General features: G+C 45.7%; 1 protein-coding gene across 1 annotated transcript; it reads right to left on the bottom strand.

Moving 5' to 3' along the window:
• LOC147882931 (cilia- and flagella-associated protein 45-like) lies at window positions 1-23037 on the bottom strand. Its single transcript, XM_087400696.1, has 7 exons — window positions 22863-23037; window positions 22650-22748; window positions 22439-22552; window positions 21681-21754; window positions 1273-1390; window positions 1020-1175; window positions 1-928 (listed from the first exon to the last, which is right to left on the bottom strand). The coding sequence occupies exons 1-7, from the start codon at window positions 22944-22946 to the stop codon at window positions 86-88; spliced, it is 1488 nt and encodes a 495-aa protein (XP_087256822.1). The 5' UTR covers window positions 22947-23037; the 3' UTR covers window positions 1-85.

The raw sequence follows: 23037 nt of genomic DNA, 5'->3' as shown, positions 1-23037 counted from the left end.
ACTTACAGGAAAAATTAAGACTTCAAGCACAAGGAAACGTGTGGCCTTTTGTTTACTCTATGCATGCTTGATAATGACAATTATATCATACTAGATTCACTTTTTTCCTTGCCAGCTCTGATCGATACTTCTCTGGCACCCCCTCTTTTTCTAGTTCTTTCAACTTTCGTGCCTTGATGGCCTCCAATATTTCCAGTTCAGCCTTCGTTTGCAATCGAAGCTTTTCTCCATATTGAAGCTCTCGCTTTCTCTCTCTCTCCCTTTCTTCCTTATTGTTTTGTATTTGACGTAAGATCTCTTCCTTATTTTGAATATTTCTTTTCCACACCTTTTCCTCTTCTTCCTTAATGTACCTGACTGCGTCTTGCTGATCCCTCATCACTCGGTAAAACTCAGCCTGCTCATGCTTCGCCTGGTCTGCCAATCGTTTCATTTTCAGTAGCTTCTGCTCCTCTCGAGCTTGTGCTAGCTCTTCATTCATCTTCTTGAGCCTCTCTGCCTCTGCCCTCTCTTTTTCTCTCCACTCTCTTTCAAGGGCTTCTTGTGCACGCTGAGCCCTAAGCTCATCCAATTGTGCTTGCTTGTCCTGTGCTTTTTCTTGCATTGCGCGCAGTCTTGCTGTCTCCATCTCTCTCAATTTCCTTAGCTTATCTTGTTCTTCTTGGTGTTGCTGTTCCTTTAGGTCCTTCATGTACACATAGAGGTTGATCCTTTCTTCTTCTTCTTTCTCCAGCTCAGAAAGGTGCTTTTTATGCTGAATCTGATCATCATTGTACTTCATGATCTCTACAAGCAGTTTTTGTCCTGCCTCATACTTCTTATGTGCTTGCCTAAGATCCTCCTCCTTCTGCTGTTCAAGTTCTTGTACCAAACGTTTGCCCTCAAGCTCCTTCATCTCTTCCTCTATTCTTCGTTGTGCTTCCGCTTCCTAGAAATTTAGAGCATAAACCATTTAATATGAAAACTTGAAAATAATGTGAAATCAAAGAGTTTTTAAGAAAATATAGTGTCCATCGTACCGCTATTTGCTTCTGTAGTGTTTTTGCTCCCTCCTTTCGGTTTTCAGCCCTCAGAGCTTCACGTTTATCTTGAATTTCTCCTTCCTCGATAGCCTTTACTATCATTATGGCATCCATTTTTTCATTGTGCCTCTTTTCATCTGCAAGTTTTTCTGCCTGCTTCATAGGGGTCAGAAGAAATTCCAATTCTAATTGCAAGAGCTCGAGGCTTCTTTAAAGTTATTGAGGGAAAGTGAAACTTTTGTCTACCAACCTTCTCTCCCTTTTGGTTATCCCTAACTGCAGCAGTCCTTGCATAGAGCATCATGGAGTTCATCTTTTTAACATCATCTATTTCTTCCTCCCATATTTTGTTGGCTCTAGAAAGGATTCTGTCAACAACTGAGTCTCAGTGCATTTTTCAAAGGAAAATCGTCATAAATAGTATCCTCACATTTTCAATCTTCAAACAAAGCCGGGTCTTTGTTTCAGGGACAAATTAATAAAGGATCGTACTAAAACATCAACAATGGTGCGAAGTAAGGAAGGTCTCCAACTTGACATACTTCAAACTTCAATCATAGCTATCACAAACAGTTGAATTAATTCAAACATATGTTCCCACCAAGTCCATGAATTCAGTCCACATAAGTCAATATTTTTCTATGAAATCAATTCAAAGGCCCATAAAAGAGAAATGGAGACTGCCAAGGTGCCATTCCTGTTTTTTCTAGACCTTCTTTCATTCCAGTGACTTGGTTACCAACCAATATTAACCATCGACAAAGGTGGGTTAAGGTTCTCAGAAATTCTACTGGTTTTGTTGATGCGGGAACAATGTCTCAGCACAAAATAGGAACAATGGTCTTTGATGACAGATCCTTGTTTCTTCCTTCTATCATATACCTGAATCTTTATTATAATCAAAATATTTTTTATGAAAGAAAGAAAGTCGTACCTGTCACCTGATACATTATCCAAACAGTAACGGAGAAAAAATAATCACTGCTACACAAGTTTTTTTGAATGGACTAAAAGTCCAACAAACACATAAAACTGTGGGTTAGCAGACACAAGTATAAGTTTGTACATCCTTTTGGAAGATTATGTAAACCTCAGTGAGGAGAGGAATAATCTTCTGCAAGAGGTATGCTCATCAATATCTCAAAATTTAAAAATGTGCGCTTGTTGATAGGATAAAAAGGGATAGGAACAGGTGGAAACAAAAATGTCCTTGACAAAATGTAAGTGGTAACAATGACATCCCGTTATCATGGAAATGACATTTATTACAACATATTAGAAAATATGTGTATAGACACACATATGTGTATGAGGAATAATCTTCTGCAAGAGGTACGCTCATCAATATCTCAAAATTTGAAAATGTGTGCTTGTTGATAGGATAAAAAGGGATAGGAACAGGTGGAAACAAAAATGTCCTTGACAAAATGTAAGTGGTAACAATGACATCCCGTTATCATGGAAATGACATTTATTACAACATATTAGAAAATATGTGTATAGACACACATTGCACAAAAGAATCTAAAAATCTTTACACAATACACAATGAGAGAGGGGAGAGGACGAAAAACAGCACAAAAATGTCCAAAATTGGCAATTTGAAAGGATCTCAGGGGCCTACGATCACCTCACATGTCCATGGCGACCTAACATGTTCAGGTTGGAATATGGGTCTTGTTAATGCCCTTCAGCTCCAAAATTCGTCATAGTTGCTGGCTCCATAGTTCGTCATACCTGCTGGTCATCTACTGCTCCAAATCTCACCATATATCTGCCGTGTTCAGAGCCTGAAAATCATGGTTCTCTACTGTTCCAAATCCGGCCATACCTGCTGTTCTTAGAGCCTGAAATTCGGGGCATCAAGCTGCTTCCAGTCGCATTCTTCTTCCACATTTCCGCATGCTATATATATGGTCAGGTCGAAGAAGGTAGACCAGGGAAAGGGGGGAATCTCTTAGACCGCGCTCCAATGGTAGCCAGAATTCGATGGTAAACCTGTGGAAGACTAGGAAAGCTAATAAAGAAGAAGTGACCCGTCTATCCTCCTCTACAAGATCAAAGCCCAACGTGAAAGGTGAAAGGAAAATTCTCCTGGAGCCAAGTGCCAAGGGGTTAGCCTTGAGCATAGTGCTCATGGTCTTGGGAGAATCAAAAGCCACCTCGAAGAATCCCCGTCCCAATAAAGGTAGGAAGCAAGGCCTTCAGGTAAGGCCGCAAGCATCCAATCCTAGCCTGTTATCTAAAAGGGTGGGACCCATGAATGCGTACAAAAGAGTGGTGGACCTTTCAAGCTCTACATCCGTTTTGAGCTGCTGCAAGTCGTCTTTTGAAAAAATAATGGTTTTGCGGCCGGTGGAAGTGATCAAGGATTGACTGAATGGGGATCCATCTGTCAATCAAGCGTGGAAGGCCGACTCAAACACCGATGAAGCTCCATCCATCAACACCAAAGCTGAAAAGAGAAGGCTGAGAAGAGATAAGCTGAAGGTGAGGGAGGTTAAATGTAAAGACTAAAGGGTTCTAGTAGTTAGGAAAGCGAAGCGTCTGTTAGGGGAGGACTGAGAGGTTAGATAGAAGCTGAAGAGAGGCTGGAAGGGGTAGGGGTGAAGAGAAGGAGATGGGGAAGCTGAAGGTCAAGGAAGATGAAGGGGGAGGTTAGAAGGTGAGGCGGGACGAACAAGCAGGGCGGGAGGAGCTGAAATGAAGGGTGAGCAGAAACGAAGGGCAAGGGAAGAAGACTGCAGGCGGGGTGAAGGCAGCAGGGCGAGATGAAGGCTCCAAGGCAGGGCAGCAGAGATGAAGGTCGGGGGAGAGAGATAGCAAGGTGCCTGGGGGGGAGGGAGGCAAGGAGCAGGGGGAGAGGCTGTGGGCAGTAGGGAGAGTAGACAGGGGCAGCAGGGGGAGGGGGAGGGGGAGGGGAGATGAGCAGGCTCAAACTCTGGCTGAATCTTCTCTTTTTGCAGTCCCGCTGCAATTGAGGCTCTAGGTTGCTAGCAAACATTATTCACCCCACCCAGACTGGTTTTGTTCGGGACAAGAGCATTCTCAACAATATATTCACCTTTTGGGAGGCCACAGCATTGGCACCTTTGAGACAAAAGGATCTTTTGGTCTTGCTTCTCTTTTTGAAAGGTCTATGACAAGGTGGATTGGGAGTTTTTGAAGGGGTCCATGAGAGGATGGGTTTTCTACGACAGCAAATTATAGGGGTGCCAGCTCTCTACTCCTCGTTAGGGGTGTGAGAGGAGACAGATTCCACATAGCTTGATTAGTGAGACACCGTTGTCCATTATCTCTTTTTGTTGTAGCTGAGGACATGAGCAATTTTTTTAGAGAGAGTGGCAATGGCATTCAAGGCAACTCCTCGGCTTACCGTTAGGTGCTCCATTAGCCGAATTCCTCTTTTTAGCTTTAGCTGAGGCCATGAGCAGTTTTTTGAGAAAGAGTGGCAATGGCATTCGAGGCATGATCTGTCAGTGAGATAGGGTTTGTTGGAAAGGTCACCTCCCCATCTGTAAGCCCCCATATGAGGAGAGCATGGGGGGGGTGGACCTGGGTCATGAGGGATGGCCACATGGGAAGCAAGATGGCTGCCATGGGGGCAGAGATCAGAGAGAAAAAGGAAAGTACCTGGATGCATCAAAGTGGCTGCAACACATGGCGTCAAGACCATGGTAGATGGCGATGCATACGTGGCATAGATCCAGCCTGGAAGAGAGAGACCTGGAGCAGCAAAAGATGGCGGGGTATCCCGGAGTACAGGTGCCTACATGGCGAGCTATTTGGCGAGGCGTGTGGATAGGCACACGGCCTGCAACATACCCTAAAGATGGCGCTGGAATATGGCGGGACAGATCAGCAAACAGGTCAACCAACAGTAGAGCTGGTTGGGGCTGGTTGAGCCAGCCAACCAGGCCTTGATTAGGCTGGTCGTGAGGGCTGGGTCCCTGCCTGGAACAAAGGCTGCAAAGGGCCTGTAAAGACCCTTATATAGGGCCCTGCTTGGGCTGGTAAAGGCAGCCAACCAGGTAGGTTTTCAGCCAGACTGAGTCGGCCAAAATAGGGCTGACCAGTCTGCTCTTTTGACCAGGCCTTGGGCCTATAAAGGAGGGGCCCTGTGTTAGAAGGTCATTGCCCCACCTGTGAGCCCCCGATTTGAGGGGACAAGGGGGCAGAAGACCATAGGGGATAGGGGAAGGTAAAAGGCAGCAGACCTACCTGGCAGGGAACCCGCGCAGCAGCAAAGGATGGCGCAGCATCCTAGGCGCCTCCTGGACCTACATACAGGCGGCGTTGGGAGCTGCAACAGCAGGCCATAAGCAGGGCTTATGGGCCCTTAGGCCTGGCCCAATCTGGTCGGTTGGTGGGCTGGCAGGTCGGTGCATTGGGCAGGGAGCCGACTCCCTGGTCGGCCAGTTTGAGGGGGCCTAGCCAATCCTATAAAAAGCCCCCATTCCCCCCCTCATTCCTCATCACCTGCACAGACTGCCTTGCACACAAGCAAGCGCACAAGGAGAGGAATAGGCTCAGCATCTTGGCAGCTTCTATTGGCTGTTGTACACGCACAGTTTTTTGAGATTTTGTCTGCCCACAATTGTGGAGAAATATATCTGAGTTCTGTCCTATCTCTCTTTCAGTTTTTTCTAAGTATTGTATGAGCTAGTCAAGAGTGAAATGTGAGTGATTCTATCCTCTATTTCCAACACCCTGAGCCTCATAATTCATCCAACAGTTCAGCAGAAAGGCAGCAGACAGGAGCAGAAGACACTTCCTTGGGCCTCATCCTAGAGGTGAAGGAGAGTAGAAGGTGTGCTGCAGACTGAGCTCTCAACGGCTGAACCTCGGCTGTCTCTCAGGGCAACAACGTGTTGTGATTTGGACGGAAATTCTACTTACGCTCGAGGTGTAGCACGCGGGCTCAAGTCTAGAGATAGCCGGCAGATAGGAGGAGGACCTTGTGGTAAGATCAGAGGACCGCACCATTGGTGGGACTCTGGATCTTTCTCTTTTGTATTGTGTCCATAGCTTTGGACGAAATATATTATTTTGGTGGTTTCTCTATCCAGTTGGTTCATTGTCTATTGATGAGTCTGCACATCTATTCTATGCACATAAGTTTAAGAAGTTTGTGATTCCATACCACACTGTGTGAGCTCCTGGGCAATTCTATCAGTCTTTCGTTGTGCGTACCCTCTGTTGGGTGATTTCTAACAGGGTTGTCCATTAGCCGAATTCCTCTTTTTAGTTTTAGCTAAGGCCATGAGCAGTTTTTTGAGAGACAGTGGCAATGGCATTCGAGGCATGACAGACCTCTATGGACTTGCCACCCTGCAGAATCACTGAAGAGAGTGGAGGGACTCAGAAGTGCTCAGATCATGTTACAAGAGGTGGAGAGGGCCATCACAATAGTGGAGAAGATGGAGGAGGTTCACACTACTTTTGGTGGTCGGTACCTCAGGACTCTCTTCCCTTACATTTCGAGTCAAAATTTAAAAAACCAAACTAGTTCATCATGAAAACAAAATGAATTTGAAACTACAAATTCGAGAATCGGATTACAAGGACACAAAAACCGCAAAAGGAAGTCCATGGAGCGAGGTTGCTTGCTGAATATAAATGTTGAGTTTGGAGGTGAATTTATAGGGTACTGTATTTCTAGATTGACCATTCTCTTTGCCTCTCCTTCATTTCCATTATGCACTAAAGATCTATTATGCTTTCATTTGTATCTTTGTCATGCGTCTCTGTATATTCCACTTTTTGTTTCGAATATTGTTGGGAAGTGTTTCTATTTCTATCTATTGTACTTCCATGTGGTCTTCAGCTAGGTGTTCCTCAGATACGCTTCATGCTGATGGAGAAGTTTCTGCTCATGAGTCTGTTTGGTCCTCGAAAGGTGTGCATGTAGAGTAGCTCTATCCCTATCCCAACCTGTCCTCTCCTATTGGATGAGAGCTTTTTTGTTGCCTACTAGATAGCCTTGGTTGTAGGCTGTCCCACTTACCTCTACTTGGTGAGGCAGCCTGCATTTCCTCTCTTTTTTTCTACTTTTTACAAGGCAGCTACTTTTTCTTTCTGCTCATGCAATTGGGCTACTTTCCTTACAATTTTTTAAATATCCCTTTTGATGATGCACTATCATATGAGTATGTCCTATCAAGTAGTATATTCCATGCTCTAGTATCCAGAACTATCATCCAATATCCTGCCTCACCATATGCAAGGACCTCTTGGACCATGCATATTGAATCCAGGTTTGAAGAAATTTTCAAAAATTAGAAGCCATGTCAAATACAAGTTCCCCCCCAGGAACATATCTCTTTGCTACAGCATGAAAGTCGGCTTCTGAAGACATGTCTCCACAAGACATAGAGGCTCGATTTGGGAAACTTGAAGAAAAGGGTAAAGACGAGGTGATAAAGGAGGAAATAGACAACTACAATGCATCCTGGACAGTAAAGTAGACATCCAGAAAGAGATCAAAGAACACAAGAAAAGGGTAAACAATCCTACTATAGTCAGACATGGAGGCTCGCCTTGGGAAACTTGAAGAAAAGGGTAAAGACGAGGTAATAAAGGAGGAAACAGACAATTACAATGCATCCTGGACAGTAAAGTCGACATCCAGAAAGAGATCAAAGAACACGAGGCAAGGGTAAACAATCCTACTATAGTCAGAATAGGTGGGCTATTGGAAAGATGGTACAATGGACGAAATTTCAATAGGTTCAAGGATTGAGCACCACGTATTGAATGGGATTAATATGAAGTATTAAGTGTTAAAACACAAAGGATGACATGTGCTGCTTCAGTGCCCTCAACAAAGCAGGAAAGATAAAGATTCTTAGATAAACCTATAAAATCAAAAGCATTCAAATTTGGATAGCAGAGTTGGTCACTCCAAATCAATTGAAACAAAAATCTATGGAACTTCACAAATCAAGGCAACAAAAATCTACAGAAGTTCACAAGGTCAAGACAACAAGGAATGAGGGCGTCTACAGAGAAGGGAAAGTACCTATTAGGGGCTTCAAGCCTAAATCTATAGCTGTGTCCTAAAATCTCCTATGTGAGGGTGCTGCTGGCATATTATTCAGCACAAGTATTGTGTCAAAGTGCACACCAAGGGGTTCAATAATATCGAGCAGTAATTCTATAGTAGTGCTAGGAGCCGAAAAGTCAATAAGAATCATGAGATCTGGTGCTTTGTCTTGTGTCCTTGACTATGAATCCACAATATGATGGGGGTACAAGTACAAGGTGAGAGCCAAGAAATAGAGGACTCTACTAGAGCAAGAGGTGAGAACTAAGTTACAGAGGGCTCCATGCAAGTAGGACTTAAGCATGGTGCAGAGGGCTCCAAAGTCACAATAAGTTACAAATATCTCTACTAGAGCAGGAGTTGTGTGATCTCCACAAAGGTAGGCTGGAGGATGAAGAAAATCCCTCCATAGATGATGACTCCTATAAGTGGAGAGCAAGCTCATTCGGAACCATTTTTCACCTGCTTGTAGGAATGGAGATAAGGCCTACAATGGGCCATCGTACTGCCCTACTATCATGAAAGTCTTGGACAGAAATCTCAACTGTTGTATATTCTGTGGAGATAGTGGGATCCGAATACAGTAGAAATCCTGGTAGCTACCATTAGAGTCCCTCTAGGTAGACCAAAAATGGTCACAGCAAAGAACATGGCATCAAAAAAAATCCTGCTACACAAGCTTGGATAGAATGGGGGTTGGGAGGCTGGGGAAGGGGAAGAGAGGGGGGGGGGCGGGAGGTAAGAGCTACTCACAACCACAGGCTGTAAGAGGGGCTGAGCCAGGAGATAGAAGAGGAGCAAAGAGGGTAAGAGAGGGGGTAGAACTAGGTGCAGTGGGCTGAAAGGGCGGAAGCAAAGCTAAAAGGAGGGTGGGTGGGAGAGGTGGAAGGGGGAGCAGATGAGCAAGGGACAAAGCCCCCAAGATGGACAAAAAAAACAAGAAAAAGACAACCGGAGGTGCACCTAAACCTATGTAACAATACAGCGTGAGTTCAACATAAGGGGTTTATTATTCCAGAAATTTCATAGAAATAAACATGTAGAAGGTGTCTTTTCCTTTTTCAAAAAAGAGTTTTCCTTTTTCAAAAAAGAGACTTCTATTAAGCATGAATGAAACTCCGAGAACAAAGATCAAGGGAAAAGTACATCATGTGAAGCATGAGCAAACAAGACCCCAAATAGGGCAAAATCGAGCTCTCGTAAAAGAGCTAGAAAATTCCACCTCAACCCTGTGGAAGATTCAGAGAAGAATGGTTGCTCCACTCCCTCAAGAAAACGTTCCTCCTAGTAGAGGCTGCTCTTGAAGGTCCCTACTCTCCCAAATGGCTACCAAGGTGTGTACCGTGTTTGTCCAAATGCTAGCCCATGTGTGTGCAGGGTGGACTAGGGAACAATCCAAAACCACCATACGTCTGGATCTCCAAATGTGCCATACTCCAAATCTTCTATCACATTCCTGCATTCGAACTCGAGCAATCCAGCCATCATGATCTTCCTGTTGTCCCCCTCATAATGAGTGAACAACCTGGAGTCTTCCAGGCACCATGCTCTAAGAGTCTGTTTCAACCCGTCCTTCCTTTGGCAAGGTCTGTTTCAACCCGTCCTTCCTTTGGCAAGGTCTGCAACCAATGAATATTTCCAGATAACCTGGACCATGAACTCTCGCTGAGTTCTCAAGGAGGTACTCTTCTGGCTTCAGTACTCTTTGTCCATCACCTTCTAGCAATCTACATCCGAGATTTGAAGAAGCACCAATACTTCCCCTTCTGCCTTCAAAGAAGGCCAATTCCTTCCAATCTCGTATCTCCTGAGAAAAATGAAGAGCAAAGTCTCTCCAGAACATGCTATAAAGGCTCAACTGCAAAATATCAAGTACATACCATACTGTTGTACTGCTTGTGCGTTTGCTCTGAAAGCAAACCCTGTACCTCATCGAGGCACCCACCAAAAGCCTGTGTAATCCTGTAATGTCCCCTTCTGATATACAGCATCCATCTGACCATGAAATCCCAGGGCCCTCCATGGAATCCACTTTCCTGTTAGTGTCAACAGCCACGCACCTGGAAGGTACCAGGCACTCCATGTTGTCCTTCACCTTTACAAAGGCATCTGACTCCTCGTCAACCCACATCTCTATGTCAGACATCCTCACTGTGATTTCTTGGTCAACATATCTAACCTCGGTAATACTCGGTGATGTCACTAGGAACAACTCTTCGATTACCACATTTGCTTTGGCCTCTCCCTCTGAATCTGAGTCTAACTCCTTCCTTTGTTTTTTTTATCCACCTTTTTCTTTCTGCAGTCCTTTGCAAAATGTCACGGCATATCACAATAGAAGCACTTCTTCTTCTGCTTCCTCTTGGAAGTGTCTTCATCATCAGAGTCATCTTTCTTGGACTTGCCACCGTTAGGCTTGCCCTTACCTTTGCAGCGTAATCCTTCGCCAGCATCGCCTTGTCTTCTTTGTCGTCGTTGTAGAGCTTCTCCCAAGCTTCGTCCTATAGCAGTAGTGGACCCAACTCCTCAAATGTCAAAGGTTTGGTCCTCTGTCCTGCTGTCACGGTCGTAGGAAAGCTCTTGAAACTCCGAGGTAGTCTCCTCAGTATCATCAAGGCCAAATGGCATGAGCCTATCTTTCGACCAACTACTGCCAGCTGATCCCTCACCACCTTAACCTTCGTCAAGTGACTATGTACCGTATCTCCTTCCACATCAAGATTGTAGAGTTGATGCTGAAGAAGCAAAATCCGGGAGGTGTTGTCCGTCTCGTATAGATCCTTCAAAGTGACCCACGCCTCTAATGACGTCTCGTCCATATGGATATGTGGAAGAACAGAGTCCGCCGTAGTCCCTACGATTAATGCCAGGGCATGGGCATCTCTGTAGCGGTCGACATCTCTGTTGTTATACCACACAGCGAAGTCAACCAAACTCAAATTTCAGTAGACCAGAACTCTGAATGCACCTGACTGAACCTGAGTCACCCTCCTCGCAAGGGCACAATCCTCCAATCGTTGAAGTCGATTCCCAAGAGCGTCTGAATCAGGGTCGTCCTTCAGCAAGGTCCTTGCCTTCAGGCTCCCACACCTGTGAGCCTCCTACTTGGGCTCTTTCTGCTGCTGCTGTCTACTCCCCGACTGCTGCTCCAAGTGATGATGAATGAGTGCTGGAGGCCCTCCTTTTATAGGCCCCCAAGGGGCTGAGAACTCTACAGTCCCAGGCCCCTAGATCTGGCCGACCCGGTCAGTTCTTCCTGCTCCTCTTGGCAACCTTTTCTTGCCCCCGCTGGGCCGACTTTACTGCCCTATATAAGGGCTGTTGCTGGACTCTTTTGGGCTGCTGCCTGGCCCCAAGGGCAGCCCCCTTTGGGCCCTACCCTTGGGCACATCTATGGCTGGGTGGCTGGCCCACCATAGCCTCCACCTCTGCCCCTTCTGTCCTGCTGGTTCTGCCCTCTGCCAGGCTCTCTCCAGCCACGTGTGCAGCGCCGTACTGATCTGTACTGCTGCTGAGGTCAGCCGCCATGTGTCATCATGCAGCCACTCCTTGCCTCTATCTAGAGCTCCAAATTGCCACTGATCTGCTCCTGGACCTTCTCTAGATGTGCTGCCCACATGACAGCATGATGCTGTCCATGTGGCAGCCCCTTTCTCTCTTTACCTGGGGGGTACTGCCCTAGGTCTCCCTCCCACATGCTTACAGATGGGGAGGTGACCATTCCAACAAGAAGGTGGCCTCAATATAATAGGTCCAGACTTGCAGAGCAGAGCCTTATTATGCAAGGTGGTGATCACAGGACCCTTGCCAGGGCAGGACCTTGGAAGGATAGCACCATGTAGAAGGTGCCTTTTGATTCACAAAATCACAATATTCACTTTTTTGTAAAGGGAAAGGAATTTAAGACCCGTATGTAAAGTAGGGGTTTAAATATTACCCCTCAAACACACATCAGATGGAGGTTTTTCTTGTAGTGCACCTTGGGGGGAGAGACGAGTAAAGCCAAATGGAAGCAAACTGAGGGGCGCCTTGAAGGAGCCGAGGAGTGGGCTAGAAGTGGGCTTAGAGGGTTGTAGAGGAAGACAAAGGTAGAGAGGATGGAAGGGGGAAGCTTACAAGGGGGAGCTAGGTGCAGAGGGCAACAATCAAAGTAGACTCCTTCAAGACCACCCTGGTGTCACACCATGGGGTATGCGGAACCTAAAAATGGTGCCATTTGAACTCTACAATGCCCAAACAAGCTTTCAAATCTCTGCTCAATCAAGATTTCCAAAAAATATGAAAAAATTTTTTTGACAAGTATTACTAGACACGTTCTTAGATTTCTATGGTAGATGCACCTACACTTGATTCATCTAGATAATGTTGAGTTGGGCCCACTCTTGGAAGGCATCAGAGTGCGTAGCTCTACTTGAATGTTGACAAGTGCAAGTGTCTTTTAATGGACATCCTTGCCCAAGCTAAAGTCTTTGTTATACTAACATTGTTGAGTCATTGCTCCAGAACCCCTACAGTTCTTCTTATGGTACAAAGACTACCCTAATGATTAGAAGCTTTATGGTACAGAGGTATAGAGGCCTTCCTATGGTATAGAACCAGTACTGATGATTCTTAAATTTTATGCTGAGATACCCATACCCTGACTGACACACAGAGGCAAGATAGCGTTGAATTGGTCCTAAATCCAACAAATGGCCTTGAAGTGGTAGCCCCGTATCTCCACCAACCCGACTAAGAGGTAATTTTCCATTGTGCTTACAGAAACAACTGGTTTGGAGGTTGAAGTACAGCGTAAAGGTGGGCTGCTCATTTACTTTGCAAACTGATAGCCAACAATGCAAAGCGGTCTCTGCAAGCATTCATTGTGATACCCTGCCAAGCAAGTCTCTTCACAAACCAGCCCAATCTCAGGAGTTAATGTCCGTACGGTCCATACGTATCAGCTGTACAAGAGCAAAAAATATTTATGTACGGCCTGCATTTAATGGCTAGGCTATCCCGTACAGCCCGTGGAAGAAGACTCGAACAATCCGTACGCCCCCCTACGCAAACGGTTTGCCGATCCGTACGCCGTCGCATGTGCAGCCGTACATTACGTACGGTCATCCATACCAGAAGTGATTAGAACTTCGTTCCACCGTACAGAAGCAGCAAGAACTGCCCGTGCAACCGTACGACCACCGCCAACCTTCCGGAGTCTCTCTCCCTCTGGCCGCGAGGTTCTATCATCCCCTCTGCGTGATCCCCCAACCATTTTCTTCCTTTGAGGCCTTCCAAGCCTTCCTTACCAAAAAGGGCTGCATGGGCTTGCCACATGGCAGCCTATGCTTTGGGCAAGGGCCTTCATTTGCCCCTAGACCCCCCTCTAGTGGGGCTTTTTTTTTTTTTAACCCACCAATGACCAACTTAAGGTTCTTTGGCCCCCTCTTGGCCCTAGACCTTTCATTTGCCCCCAAGGCACAAATGCTAGGGCTTCCAGCCCATGCCCTCGCTCCTTGTTTCCTAGGGTCCTGCCCACATGCAAGCGCCAGAAATCACTCCCTTGTGACACAAATAATAAAGAACTCAGAAAACCTAATCTTCATCTTAAAGATTAAGTTTCTGAAGGTGGATTCCTCTCCTTCATCACCTGCAAAAAGGTTGCCATCATGCTCTTGTTCCTTTCTTTCGAAAAAGAAGGCTTCCTTGTGCCCAAACAACTTGCAATGGCAGCACTGTATCTTCTTTCCTCCCCTCCAATTTGAAGAGGATGATGCAAGGGCAGTGTCAATGGATTCCTCTATGCTAGATGCTTCCTCATTGTTTCTTCAATCCTTCTCGAGCAGCGGGGCCACCATGTCTTCAAAAGTGCTTGAAGCCACAGGTCGAATTTCCAGAGATCACTAAAAGCATGCTACATGCTTCATACTCTTGATGAGGACAGCCATTCTATCCTCATCATCTGGCTCACTTAAACCAGTGAGCTGGTTGATGATGGAGTGCATCGCAGCCAAGTGATCACAAAGTTTATCACTTTCTGACATCTTCACCTCGAAAAATTCATCTTTAAAAATACTTTGGAATTGGTAATCCTATTACCAAATATACCTTTGACTGCTCTCCAGATCTCGTGTGTTATCGACGTGATGGATAAGGGAATCAGCTAGCCCGAGGCCAATAAGAGCATTCGCCTTCTGATTGTGTTGCCTTTGAATTCTGCTGATTCTGAAAAAGGAGTCTATTTGTCCCCAGAAGCCAATTACCACAGGCCTTCTCGCATCAGGACAAGTTGTATTTTCATTTGCCATGTATAGAGCCATGGAGAAGCCTCGAGCAAATAAATTCAGAGATTTAAAACCAGGCAAACAATGGCCATTGCATTTATCGAGGGAATGCAAAAAGAGATGGATTGTAATGCTTAGGAAGTAGTAGGTGTGATAGTAGATCTTCCTCCAGAAGGAAAATGCAGATTGTACATCGTGAGGAACTGTCAAGATAATACTTGGTCAGCAAAGAAAAAGATGCTGGACAGTAAAATTTTGAGAATGAGAAAGGGGGAACCATTCAGTGTAGTAGCGAGAAATATGTTCGTAGTCCTCAAAAAATGGTGATGAAATTTCAGACAGCTTCAAAGGCAGTGGCAGCAGCAAGATCTCCTTGCGACTTAAGAAATGGCCATGGCCTGATGAAAGTTAAGGCAGCTCCATTAAGAAAAAAGTAGAACCAGTACATGGCAGCAGGCAGAATGTCAAGTAAAAGGTGGCAGATCTCTACAGCATGTCAATAGCAGCATTGGCTTCTCCACATGTGAATTTCAGAATACTTATGGCATCCTCTTGCAAAGCACGTCAGGGTGTGGTGACGGTGGCGCAAGTTGAATCAAAAGATACAGGGGTTGTCCTACATAGAGAACAAAAACACAGCGTCTCCTTCTGAGATGCGACGTGAGCTTTGCAGGTCCGTGTTGTTGAAGAGTGCAAACATCGTAGAATCATGTACAACATAGGAGCCAGAAACACCCTTTAACACCAGTGTCCTTGAGCATAGCTACACCAACAGGCATAGCAACGAGAAAAGTCATTATTGGTAGCGCCATCCAGGGCTGTAACATGCAACGGTTATCTGATCATGTAATTCACAGCACGACCTTCTTTAAACCTTTAGCGAGGAATGAGTGTTGTTTACCATAGAGAGAGGAAGGAGATGAGGGTAGAGAGAGAGTAGAGTCGACAACCGATTGGGTCCCTGTACCCACTGAGGGACCCCTCCCCCAATCAAGGGAGAATTTGCTTTATACTTGGAGAACTGAGAAATACAAAGAACACTCTTCAAGAGAGCACAGAACACGCTTCTGAAGAGCTCACTGTGCACACGTATAGCAGACCCAAAGACCTGAGAGGCAACGCCGACCAATACCGAGACCTTGATGCTGTCCACACTGACGATGTAGGACGCTTCTGCAAGGCAAGGAAGAGGCTTGTGCTGTCTAGCGGAATGCAGGGTTACTGCGTGAGTGAGAGAGTGAAAAGCTAGAAGTGATAGATCCTATGAGAGAACTGAGAGATGACGGAAATATAGAGCTGTGAGTGAGCTGTGTAAACTGTAAAAGAGAGCTGAGAAAGCTGAGGAAATAGTGTCCAAACCTCTCTCCGTTTGTTGGTCCAAACCTCCGACTGTTGTGCTGCGTGGTCACCTTCAGATCAGGCTGAACTGATGGCCAAGGGACTGAGGCTAGAGCAAGGCCAGATCTGAGGATCTCAGGGGCTGCACAGGAGGCTGAAGTGGAGCTGTAGGAGGACTGAAGGCAGGAGCAAACTGAATGAGAAAACAGGGCAGCCAAGGGGCCCTTTTATAGCGCTGGACTGAGCCAACCCAATCTGTAAACAGACTGACGCAGTCTGTTTTACAGACTGGCTGGCCTACAACCAGCCTATAAAAAGCCCTCCCTGGCTCATTTGCCGGGGGAGTTTTTGGGCAGCCTTTGCAGGCTGCCTTCCCTGCTTACCTGTCCAGCCTTTGGGGACCCTAAAGGGACTCCTAACCTAGGCTAAGACCTAAACTATAAGATGGAAACACTTAACCTACTGTTCTCCAGTGGGTACTAGTGAACAAGAACTGACTACTGACTTGACCTAAGGCTGAGAGACTGACCTACGTAGCTTGTGCCTGACTGTCCCTGGACAAGGGGTCACAGCATACAACAAAATCTCCTATCTGGGAATTATAATACACTTGTCGATGTAGCTAGTGTGTCACCTTGCACCCAAGTGCAGGGGTGCATGTGACATTCCCTCCTCCTCAACTTGGCGGTAGGTTCATTGCTTCCAAGTAGTCCTCAAGGGAAACTCCTGGAAAAAAACTTCGTCCACCCACACTGCTTCATGGGTACCTCGATCCCGGAACTTGGTGAAAAACTCACGGATCCTGCGTCCTGACCCATGCTTGATTTAATGAAGAAGGATCTGTTCTGGCTGCAAAACTTCAGCTTCATCAAGAACTTCAGGTTGTTGCTCGTCAGAAATCTCTGAAAGAGGAGGCCCAAAATATGGCTTCAACCAAGCTACATGGAAAACGTTGTGCATAGTCCAACTGTCTGGTAGGCGTAACTTCATTGAGACATCGTTGATCTTTTGAATAATAGGGAATGGTCCGAAGCTCCTGAAGGACAGCTTAGGGCATCGCTTGCCCACCTGCTTCAATCGTTGCTTGATAATGCGTAAATACACCCATTGACCCTCTTTATACTGGACATCTCGTCTGGATTTATTAGCTTGGCGTGTATACGATGCTTGAGCTTTGGCGATGCGGCTTTTCACGGGCTCCGTAATCTCTGCCATGGATTCGGTGGTTTTGTTGGCTTCATGAGATGGAGACACCATCCGGGTGAGGAGTGAGGTAAATCGCCGTCCAAACGCCGCTAAGGTGTGCGACCAATACTCGAAGAATAGGTATCGTTCAAAATGGCCTGCACAAGCGGAAGAAACTGCTCCCACTTTCCCTGAGCATTATGACAATATGATTTCAAAATATCAAATGCCATACCATTATACTTTTCCATTGCTTGCCCCATCGGAGGAGCGGCTTGAACTGCAGTGATCTGGCACTGGACATAGACAAGTGCACACATGGCACCCTTGCGGACGGCGCGACCTGCTTGAATATGAGAGATTAATGGAATCCCTGGTATGCTCCGATTGTCGCGTATCACGGCAGGCTCAGGTAAACCTTCCACAATTGTGAAGGTGTCCTTCCGCTAATCAGTCGTCGGAACATGCTCACGGAACCACTGAATCTCGAGGATCATGTCGCACCCCATCAAAGGAGTCAATATAAAATCCCACGTAAACATGGCCTTCTAAATTGAAAAAGTGAACTGGATGGCCTTATGCGTGATGTGTGTGCGCAAGCCGAGCGTGAACCTGTCTACTGCAAGCTCGTGAGGCACCAAGGTTCACCCCACTGTCTTGGCAAGCTGAGGGGAGATGGCATCTTCTGAACTCCCCATATCAAACAGGACAATACACTGATGTCCGTTAGCTGTGCCATATGCTCGAATGAGCGCCTTCTTTTGATCTGAGAAGTCGCCCTCCTTCTTACCTTGAAAGACCACCGTGGGAACGGCGTTCAAAGCAGGGAAGACGGCATTTGTAGCTGAGGATGGAGGTGGAGCTGAAGAGCCAATACATTAGCGACGGACGAAGTAGGTGCTTTCGCATCCTTTTCGGCTTTCCCCCGTTCAGCATCATCTCCTGATTCTGTGCGAGAGTCAGCGCCTACTCGTAATCCGGCGGATCGAAGTTCCGAATGGTAAAACGTATGTTCGTGTCCAAACCTCGAATGAATTGCTTCATCTTGGCGCTCTCTGTCACGCCCAACTGTTGCGCCAGTGTAATGACCTTATTACTGTATGTCAACACAAGCAAACCATTCAAGGAGAGACGAGCGAACTCATCCTCCAGGTTAAGCATATATTGGGGTGGGAGAAAACGGGCTTTGAGGTCGCACAAACGTTGCCCAAACGAAATTCGTCTTAAATGTTTTTGGGTCAGTATGCTTACTAGCCCAATTCTACCACCAAGTCACCGCCTCACCTGTAAGATGAGGGGCTGCAAGGTGGACTTTATCTTGCTCATCTTGAATCCGCGCTAACAGAAAATGAGCTACAAACTGATGAATAAATTGCAAAATTGCTGAATGATCACACTTACCATCATACTTAACAAAATTTAGAGTGGACCGAGTGAGTGGTGTTACCTTTGTCGATGGCGAAGCTGTGGCGGAGACGGTTGCTGCGCTCAAACTTGCCTGCATAGCGGCTAACATCTGTTTGTGTTGGAGAAGCATCGCCTCTCGGTCTAGCTTTTGTTGCCTCTCTGCCTGGGCGAGCTCTGCGCGTCGCAGTGCCTCCTCATTTTTGCGTTCCTCATGCATCAACAAGAGCTGTTTTTCAAAATATGTGGTTCTTCTTTCTTCCGGCCGCTTTTCTGCTTCTTTTTCCTCCAGACGTTGTTTTGTCTGGTCCAGCTGTCTTCTGCTTTCTTCCAGCTGGGATGAATGTTCTTCGAGTTGCTGCAGCAGGACCCGATTCTGCTCTAGAAGGTTCACCATCACTTTTTGAGCATTTGGCGGAAGCGTATCTTGTTGGTAGTCTTTCTCCTCTTCAAAGTCTTCACGGTTGAAATCTTTTCCTGACCCTTCCATGGTGCTTGATTGTGTGTCCTTTCCGGATCTCAGCACAACCATACACTCGCGGTAGTCAAGCTGGATACAGACCAAAGCTCTGATACCAATGTAACATGCAACGGTTATCTGATCGTTTAATTCACAGCAAGACCTTCTTTAAACCTTTAGCAAGGAATGAGCGTTGTTTACCATAGAGAGAGGAAGGAGATGAGGGTAGAGAGAGAGTAGAGTCGACAACCGATTAGGTCCCTGTACCCACTGAGGGCCCCCTCCCCCAATCAAGGGAGAATCTGCTTTATACTTGGAGAACTGAGAAATACAAAGAACACTCTTCAAGAGAGCACAGAACACGCTTCTGAAGAGCTCATTGTGCACATGTATAGCAGACCCAAAGACCTGAGAGGCAACGCCGACCAATACCGAGACCTTGATGCAGTCCACACTGACGATGTAGGACACTTCTGCAAGGCAAGGAAGAGGCTTGTGCTGTCTAGCGGAATGCAGGGTTACTGCGTGAGTGAGAGAGTGAAAAGCTAGAAGTGATAGATCCTATGAGAGAACTGAGAGATGACGGAAATATAGAGCTGTGAGTGAGCTGTGTAAACTGTAAAAGAGAGCTGAGAAAGCTGAGGAAACAGTGTCCAAACCTCTCTCCGTTTGTTGGTCCAAACCTCCGACTGTTGTGCTGCGTGATCACCTTCAGATCAGGCTGAACTGATGGCCAAGGGGCTGAGGCTAGAGCAAGGCCAGATCTGAGGATCTCAGGGGCTGCACAGGAGGCTGAAGTGGAGCTGTAGGAGGACTGAAGGCAGGAGCAAACTGAATGAGAAAACAGGGCAGCCAAGGGGCCCTTTTATAGCGCTGGACTGAGCCAACCCAGTCTGTAAACAGACTGACTCAGTCTGTTTTACAGACTGGCTGGCCTACAACCAGCCTATAAAAAGCCCTCCCTGGCTCATTTGCCAAGGGAGTTTTTGGGCAGCCTTTGCAGGCTGCCTTCCCTGCTTACCTGTCCAGCCTTTGGGGACCCTAAAGGGACTCCTAACCTAGGCTAAGACCTAAACTATAAGATGGAAACACTTAACCTACTGTTCTCCAGTGGGTACTAGTGAACAAGAACTGACTACTGACTTGACCTAAGGCTGAGAGACTGACCTACGTAGCTTGTGCCTGACTGTCCCTGGACAAGGGCTCACAAAGGGGTCATAGCATACGACAAAATCTCCTATCTGGGAATTATAATACACTTGTCGATGTACCCAGTGTGTCACCTTGCACCCAAGTGCAAGGGTGCATGTGACAAGGGCAGCAACTGCAGCAGAAAACGTGTCCACATCTAAATTCTAATGATGCAAGCAACAGCTAGGCCATCTGAGCAGCGAAAGCTGCAGTTGCAGACTCAATGTGGCGGCGCAGGTCTTGATAGACATGAGCTGCTGCAGATTTTGTGCAGGGCAAATCTGGAGGAGGAACCCAGGCTCTAATACCATGTGAAAGTATCATTCAGAGACAGACAGACTCAGAGACATGGAGACACTAGTGAGGCAAAGCTGAACTTGATTGATGAAAGCAAGTATAATGGTGCCTCATTTTATGGGGAGAGGGTGCCTTGTCTTATACACCATCTATGATGTCACACAAAAACAAATCAACCATAGCTAATCTAATCTAGCCCCCAAAGGTCAAGTGACCCTTCAAGCCTACAAAAGGACAAACCCAAACCCTTTCACGCTAACAATCAAACTAGAACCAAACTAGAATCCAGTTCTCACCAGTGAGCTCCGAAATACTCCAATGGTAGTTTTATGCACTGGTCTCATAGCCAACCCAAGAGCAAGGCTTGACTATGTATGCAATAGCTTAAATTCAACAGTTTTTATCTATAATCATTGCAGAATATATAAAATATTATTGAAAAGTATTGGGCAGATGAAGAAAAAGTTGTGTTCTATAGGTGGACGTGCTTTGCTCTGGGGATCAGAACCACCTCAAAGGAAACCGCCAGTCTAAAGATAGCTCATTTACAGGATAAGGATGAGTGAGACACAACTGGACAGTGGAAGCATGAAGGTGGAAGAATATTGTCTGAGAGGAAAGGACTTGCATAGGTCCAGCGTGAATTTTGTCTTCTGTACTGGTCTCGGTGGCTATATTTTATGCAATGACTTAAATTCAGCAGTATTTTGTCTATAATCATTGTGCAATACGTCAAAAATTTTGGAGAAGTATTGGGCGGAAGAAGGAAGTTTGTACTCTATATGATAAAGACAACTGTCTGTCTTAACGACAGTTAATTTCTAGGATAAGGGTGAGAGAGACCCAACTTGGCAGCATGCAGGCAGAAGAATATCATTGAGAACAAAGGACTTGCACACTGTGCAGTGTGGTACACAATGATGCTGACCAAGACCCCATGCTTCTTTACTACAGCAGCATCAGAGGAAGAGCAACCCCTAAATAATGTTTTAAGTAGACACATATACTAGTGGATATTTCAGGAGATTCTTAAGCACAAGCGGCTGCTCCTGAAAAATTCACGGCTGGGGAAGCCAGATTAGGATTATTTCTTATTATGTATTCCTGGCATTATAAAAGACTTGCAAATGGATTGTGACGTCTAGAAGTTTAGCTGCAATTTAATAATGATGAGCCTGCTGTCCTATAAATGTCTTGGGTCCCTTGATCTTTAAATTAAATTTAACTAAAGCTTCTCTCTCTCTCTCTCTCTCTCTCTCTCGTGCGCGAACACATAAATCAGTTTCAAGTTCCAAGCTTATGATCTTGGTTTTCTTCTTGGTCTCACAAATACCCTTTGATGTCCTATGGATTAAACAGCTTCCATTTTTCCCTCTCTATGACCTCTGCGACACGCATGTTATACAGCCAAATAGTAAGACCAGTGTCGATGTATGTTTTAAAAAAATTCTAAATGTTGAGGTTATGATCCTTACAAGGCATCCTTTTCTTTTCTGAGCTTTTCTGTCTCTGTAAGAGCCCCAACTTTCTTTTTCCTGTCAGCTTCCATCTGCACAGTCGGGTTTCTTGAGGATTGAGAGGGCTTAGATTGAAAACTATCAAAGTAATCATGTGGAATATAATATCGGAAATGCCAAGGCCCTTCAGCTTTCAAACTGTTTTAAAAAGATCTTGATGAAATATTTCACGTGTCCACCGGATATGATGTGCATAAAGTGGGAAATGAGAGGCATACTCTGCATGGGATTGGAATTTTAAATTTCTTTAGTAAGATACGCATGGAATGAAAAAACGCTTTTATATATATGAAAGGCTTCTTAAAGTTTCACAATACTTGGATCCATGATAGTTGTGTATATTATTGCTATGGCTGTTGCTGAGTTCTTTTGCGCTCTATAGCACAAGAAAGTAAAAGCTTAACGATCTCAGAGTTGCGGTATCTCCAAATCATGGTCCGTGCCCAAGGCCATGCTAGAAGAAATATTTTATAGAGACAGCAAGTTTGGCTCAAAACGCTCTTTGAAACAATAGTTTGCAGGGGCAGGAAATTTTGTGTACCATTTGAAAAGTTCGGTCTTACAAAAGATTCGTTAATTACAGGCTCCCACACTAGTTAAAACCAAGTTCATTTCCCCCCAAATAGAGGTAATGCCAAAATGCAAACTTCATTGGCTAGACGACGTACGATGCTGCATTCTTTCCTGTAAAGAAAAAACGTAGTCTGTTTATGCACCTTCAACATCATAGCCTTCCGTTGGTTTGCAATGGCGGAATTTCTCATCCTTTCGTCATACTGTTCCTTCTGTCGCCGAGCTAAGTCTGCTTCCGTCAATATGAGAGAGGCACCCTGTATTCCGACAATTTGGACGCTTACGTAAAAGGCCCATTCTTCAACAAGATAAGAAAGAAAAGGCGACAGTATCCACCCACGTCCTGAGACTAACCTTGATGCGGCTTATATCACCAGCGCTTATAACAACCGTGTCCGAATCTTCTTTAAGGCTCTTCATAGGGCTGTTATTCCTGATCTCAGTTCCTGCCTCCTGGACACAGCAATAATAACAGAAACAAAGCGAACTCAATTTACGCTATTCTTAGTGCGAAAGTGGCGACAAGCACCATGATACAAAACATATGGATTGTCACTGCCAACGCACCGTGAGCATGTATTTGGGGACAGGCACGTCGAACTTGTAGTTGACAGGTCTCTTGGGGTAAGGCTTGAATGGTTCCTGCTTCATGGTAGCAAAGTGGAGGAGAAAGAAGCAGCCAGGAGAAGGAGAGGTCGGTTGGATCGATGCGGGTGTGTCACGTAGAATGCGATTTTACTAA

The sequence above is a fragment of the Dipteris shenzhenensis genome, chromosome 29, assembly GCF_047967505.1.
Source record: "Dipteris shenzhenensis isolate YYH24624 ecotype China chromosome 29, Dip_SZ_1.0, whole genome shotgun sequence".
NCBI classification, from domain to species: domain Eukaryota; kingdom Viridiplantae; phylum Streptophyta; class Polypodiopsida; order Gleicheniales; family Dipteridaceae; genus Dipteris; species Dipteris shenzhenensis.
The sequence above is the reverse complement of the archived record's forward strand: the minus strand, read 5'-3'. Positions and strand labels throughout refer to the sequence as shown.